Source organism: Humulus lupulus, chromosome 5, assembly GCF_963169125.1.
Source record: "Humulus lupulus chromosome 5, drHumLupu1.1, whole genome shotgun sequence".
Classification (NCBI taxonomy): Eukaryota; Viridiplantae; Streptophyta; class Magnoliopsida; order Rosales; family Cannabaceae; genus Humulus; species Humulus lupulus.
Genome location: NC_084797.1, coordinates 243,792,807 through 243,798,445, shown reverse-complemented (window position 1 = coordinate 243,798,445; position 5,639 = coordinate 243,792,807). Strand labels below are relative to the sequence as shown.

The following is a 5,639-nucleotide window of genomic DNA, read 5'->3' as shown; positions in this document are numbered from 1 at the left end:
CCAACCCAAAGCCCACTAATTCTATTGCTGAAAGTATTTTAGTTGTATCTTTCATATTGATGTTGGAATTTAATTAGTCTCAAGTTTGTTCTATGTTGTTTTAGGTTTGTTGCTGAAACTTTATTAAGATTATTGACTTATAGTTGTTGTTGTTGTAACTTTATTAGTCTCAAGTTTGTTGTATTTTCTTAGGTGTTTTGTTGAGCCATTATTAAGATTATTGTATTGTTGAAAGTTTTCTTATTTTTTATTTTCAAGCTTTAGGTGTTGCTGAAATATTAATATGATTATTTATGATAGTTTAATTATTTGGCAGTAGTCCAAACCACCCAAACCGCACCACACCGCACCATATTTTTGCGGTGCGATTTCTGCGATTTTTTAGTTTCGCGGTGCGGGTGCGGTTTGGAAAATTAGAAAAACCGCATGCGCGGGTTGGTTTGAAAAAATGGTCAAAAACCGCACCACCCGCACCGCGTACAGCCCTAGGAATAATAATAGTAATGAAATAGAAAGATAATAATAAATTGACAATGTTGTTTGTTTTATTAAATGAATGGTTGAAAAACTCTTTTTGGGCACGTTCGGTATGCTTTATTGTACTATATAGTATTATTTTTATATAATATATTTGGTATTTACTTGTATTAAAATATTATATTAAATTATATTATGTTTGCTACACAATTGTGTTGTATTTCAAACGATATCATATGCGATACTACTCCGGCCCCAACCTTGCCCTTGACCCTGACCCCGATCCCGACCCCCAACCCCGTCATTGGATCCCAGCATCGACCTCGACACCTACCTTGACCTCTGACCCGACCTTGGCCCCAACACCAACCCCTGACCCGAGTCCGCTCGCCTACCTCGACCCCAAACCCAACCCTAGCCCCCTCCTCCGACCCTGGCCCCGACCCTGATCTTTGTCCTGATCCTAACCCAGACCTTACCACAATACAACCTAATTTTTAAAAAAATATTACAATACACGCTAACACATACTATTTATGATGTATTGAATAATACAATTACTATTGTATTAAATTTGTGATTGTAATAATTAATACAATACAAAATCAAATCCAAATATTCTACTTATTTAATACAATACGATTTCCTTATACAAAAAAATGCCAAACATGCCCTTTGTATTTGATTTGCCGTGGAGTGGATTGGAATGGAAGGGAACAAATTGTTTTTGTTTTTTTTCTTCTTTTTTATTTGGATAAATATACTGTTAATCTTAAATTAAATGTTTAAACTATCTATGTCATATATAATACTATTTTTAATCAAACAAATTCATTAGTTAACTTAATTTATAAATATATTTTAACTAGATGTCTTTTTCTTTTTGACAAATTACATTAATCAAGAAAAAAAAAATATTTTAACTAAATAATTTTTTAACCATTAATTTTTAGTCGAGAACCAAAATAAATAATATTCATAATAAAATGGTTGATATTTTTCATAATAGTTCTAATAATTATGAGTTTAGGACCAATAAGACAAAGTCAAAAAATTATTTTTAATATTAATAATTAAAAAACTTTTACTTTTGAGCAACTAATTTTTTTTACTAGTATTAATCTGTATATTTTTTTATCAAATTTTTTGTAAAATTTTATTATAATTTTCATATAGTAGTGCCAGTAAAGAAAAAGGAGAAATAAAAGGGAAAATAGGGAATGCTTAGTCTCAAGTTGGAATTGAATGATTATTCCACTCAATTTTGGATGCCACTCAATTATTAATGCTATTACTTATAATCTATCCATTCTTGCTCCCAATTAAAAAATGGATGGTTGCAGAAAATTTGTGATACCAAAGTTTTGTCCATTCCATTTTTCATTAATTTAAACTCATTTTCTCATTCCTCCCATATTAATGGAGTTGATATAAATTAGTGGATAGTTGAAATTTTAAAGAAAAAACTCTTTAGGCCTAAGAACAAGCTCAGCTCATGGTGACATGTAATAGACCTGCTCTCAAACTTAATAGCAAAGTCCAACTTTAAGTGGGAGAAATTTTTTATTTTATTTTCTTTTATTATGATAACTGTCAATTGACAAAAGATGCAACTTCCAACATGATGTCAAAAAAATAGCTAGATTATCAACCTTTGTTGTGTTATATCTTTCTTAGAGCAACTCGACTGCTGTTGTCTTTCGCAGTGACTCTTTGACCATTTTCTGCAGTCTCATATTTTATGCATTTGAGGGTAACAAGACTAAGGCACCGTTGCCACTGTGAGGCAACAATACTTTTTTTTTTTTTAATTATATATATATATATATAAATAAAACATTTTACAGATATATATATATAAATATATTTGTTACCGTTTTTTTTTAACGTTTATCACATAATTTTTTTATTTTTATTTTTTATAAATACTTATTTATTTCATTCAATTTTCACACCATTACATACATCTTCTTCCAAATTATCAATATCACAAAATTTCTTTTCTTACCAATGGATTCCCAAAATTTTCCAAATTCTCCAAATACCAACTCCCAAAATCTAAATTTTCATCGCAATCTTTAGGCGGACTTGGTAGAGCACATATGGTCAAAATTTGGAAATCATTTTAATTAGCATTTTTTTAATTATGTTACATTGATTAATTATGATTATGTCATTTTATAAGCTCCTTTAAATTTCGTCTAATTTAAATTTGATGTAATATTTATTTATATTAATATATGGATTTAAAAATTTTAGTGTGACAATATTTATAATTACAAAATAATATATTAAATAATAATATGTGGGGCCATAGTTGACAATTTTTGGGATGGCTTAGCATTGGACCATTTTTATGAAAAAAGTTGCCAAAAGTGATGTGGATGAGAGAGAAAATAAAAAATTATATTTTGGGATGATTTTGACATGTTAAGCCATCATTGGGGTAGCCACAATTGGATTTGCTCTTAGGAGGAAAAAAAGTTATAATTTCTAGAGTCTCATTCAATAACGAACCATACCATAGTGTTTGTATTGCAACACAAGGAATGTTCGAGAGCCTGGACTCTCCCACAATGGGTTACACCTTTTTCCAAATCCTCCACACCCCTCTTAGTAGGGCTGCCCAATTAAGAATTTATTATTTTTAATATATTCAAATAAATATATAAATTAATTAAATTTTGTTTTAATTTTTTTACTATAAATTTAAAATATTGTTTTAAGCTTGAAAAGATAAACTTCACACTATTAGTACTAGTATTTAAAAGAAAAAAATTACAAAAATGTAAAAAAAAAAAAAAAAATACCACTTTTGTTTGGGCGGGTTGACCCGACCGACCCGCCCAAAAAAAAATACCATTTCAGTTTGGACGGGTTAACCCGACCAACCCTATTGGACCAGTTATTTTTTTCTTTTCTTAATTGGACAAGTTACGGGTCACTTTTGCTAACCCGATTATGACATTAGACGGGTAAAAATACCTTGTAACCCGACCAATGATCAGCCCCACCTCTCAGCTCACAAGTGACTCTTTAATACTCTCCCTACTGCATTACCATGCACCCTAGCTACATCAGGCACACCCCAACTAACTAATGGCATAACTAACCAAAAAAGTTACAATCAGCTACTGCCCACCTCACCCTTATCCATCCTATTCTTTCTAGCATACACATACATCAAAGGTGGTCTATCAGTCAACAGCATAGAAAGGAGAAAAAACATAGTACCAGTTGTATCTCAATAATGCCTATAAATATCGGATAGAGCAGGACCCTGCACCATCTTCTTCGAGGCGAATTACACTTCAAATTCATCCTCGAGCTTCAAAGCATCAGCGGCAGCCTCTTCTTCCTCATCATCAATCACAAAGTAAGGATTGTGGGCCTCAGGCTTGAACTTGTAACCCGTAAAGACATAGAAAGCGAGAGTGACCAGCTCCGAAGCCACTACACGGGTCCAAAAATACCGGTAGGAGGTGATAATCTCCAAAGCAAAGGACACAACACGAGTGAGGTAAATGTAACAGACGACCACAACGTAATACTGCCTGAAAAGGGTCAGCTTCATCAAATTGACAGCGGCTTTGCCATCAGTTTTAGCAGCTTCACGCAACTTCTTTATCGACCAAACGATAGGGAACAACACGGCGCAGCAGCAAACGACATCGACGAGAAAGAACACCTGCTTGCAAATAAACCTGTATAGCCCAAATGGCGCGGTCTCATCAATTACAACTTGGGCAATGTTGGCAACAACCTGAAGAGGAATCACAATCATCAAGACCTTCTTTTCCTTGTCCTGCAAGTAAGGCTTCAAGAAGGACCACCCAGTTCCAATCAAAACAATCAAGGTGAAGAGTGTGACACCCTTCATGAAGCTGAATATGTAGAACAACACATCCCAACCATGAGCACTACCAGTGCGCTTAATATACTTCTTGTCCTCCGCCTCGCAAAGAAGATTCAACGCCTTGAGAATTACGACAGCGAGCATAAAGAAATGGATTCGGAAAACGGTGAGTCGTTTCTTGTATAGCACGTAAACCCAAAGACCGGCGATAATAAAATACGACAACGAGAACAGAAAGTAAACCCTGGGGAGTACAGTTTTTCCGGCGGAGAGGTAGTCCCGGACATTGCCCTTTCCATCGAGATTGTACATCGCCGACCGTACATTCATGGAGACCGTCGACCCCCAATTGCAATTAGCGAAAAGGAGTGTGTACTGATCCGCATCGGTCTCATTATATACAATGTCGAGCTTCCCACCGGTTGGAGTTTTGGGAGACGTGAACGTGAGAACCTTCTTCACCATATCAGATCTGAGAGCACAGTCGACCTCACCATCCTCAAGCTGCTGGTAGACATGGATCCACGAGTCGAACGTACAGAGGAAGAATCCGACATTAGCGAGGTTGGATTCCGAGTTCTCGGAGGAAATCGAGATCTTCGAAACATCGAGCTCGAGTCGACCCTTGTGAGTGAATCCAAACTCGTCTAAAGGGACAATCGGCTGGGTCTCGTTTCGGAACTCGGAGAATCGAATTTCGGCGAAACAGAGTGAGAAGGCCATTGTAATCGAAAGCAAGAAGGCGAATCGAGTCCATTCGGTCGCCATGATCGAGCTCTGAATATATAAAATTCTTTTGCTTTTATGAATGGGTTTATTGAAGACTTTAGAGATTGGTTAATAAAAATTTGATCTTTAACGAACTCGGCTTGAACCCCAATCTGGTATTTTTTGGAGACTTAAAAATGTTATATTCGTCCTGTGAAATTACGGATTTGGGGCGATATTATTTTGTTTTAAGTAAGTGATTCGTGGCTGTTAGGAGAGGGTTAAATTGTAATTTCGTAGTTAATGAAAGTTCGTAGAAAGAAAGTTTGGAACGGGTTGAGTGGGTTATTGACCGACTAAAAGACTTGAGCTGTTCTGGTAAGTCAAGCTTATTTCATTGTGTCATTATTTAAAGATTTGATGTATTCCTAATTCTTTAATTAGAAGTGAAAGGATTCACTTGACCTTGACCTTTACGATAATTTATACTCAAGGCCTTCTCTCGGCCAGGGAGGCGAGCGCTGCCTCTCTCCGGCGTTGTGCTATTCTCTGACTGAGAGAGGATGTGGGGTGCGGTTGTTGACTTTTTGTTTTTATA

The 5,639-nt window shown here is 35.3% G+C and overlaps 1 protein-coding gene across 1 annotated transcript; it reads right to left on the bottom strand.

Annotated features, from left to right (window-relative positions):
• Positions 1-3,205: 3,205 nt before the first annotated feature.
• LOC133778708 (protein CANDIDATE G-PROTEIN COUPLED RECEPTOR 7-like) lies at positions 3,206-5,297 on the bottom strand. The gene has a single exon (XM_062218715.1). The coding sequence runs from the start codon at positions 5,099-5,101 to the stop codon at positions 3,782-3,784; it is 1,320 nt and encodes a 439-aa protein (XP_062074699.1). The 5' UTR covers positions 5,102-5,297; the 3' UTR covers positions 3,206-3,781.
• Positions 5,298-5,639: the final 342 nt, after the last annotated feature.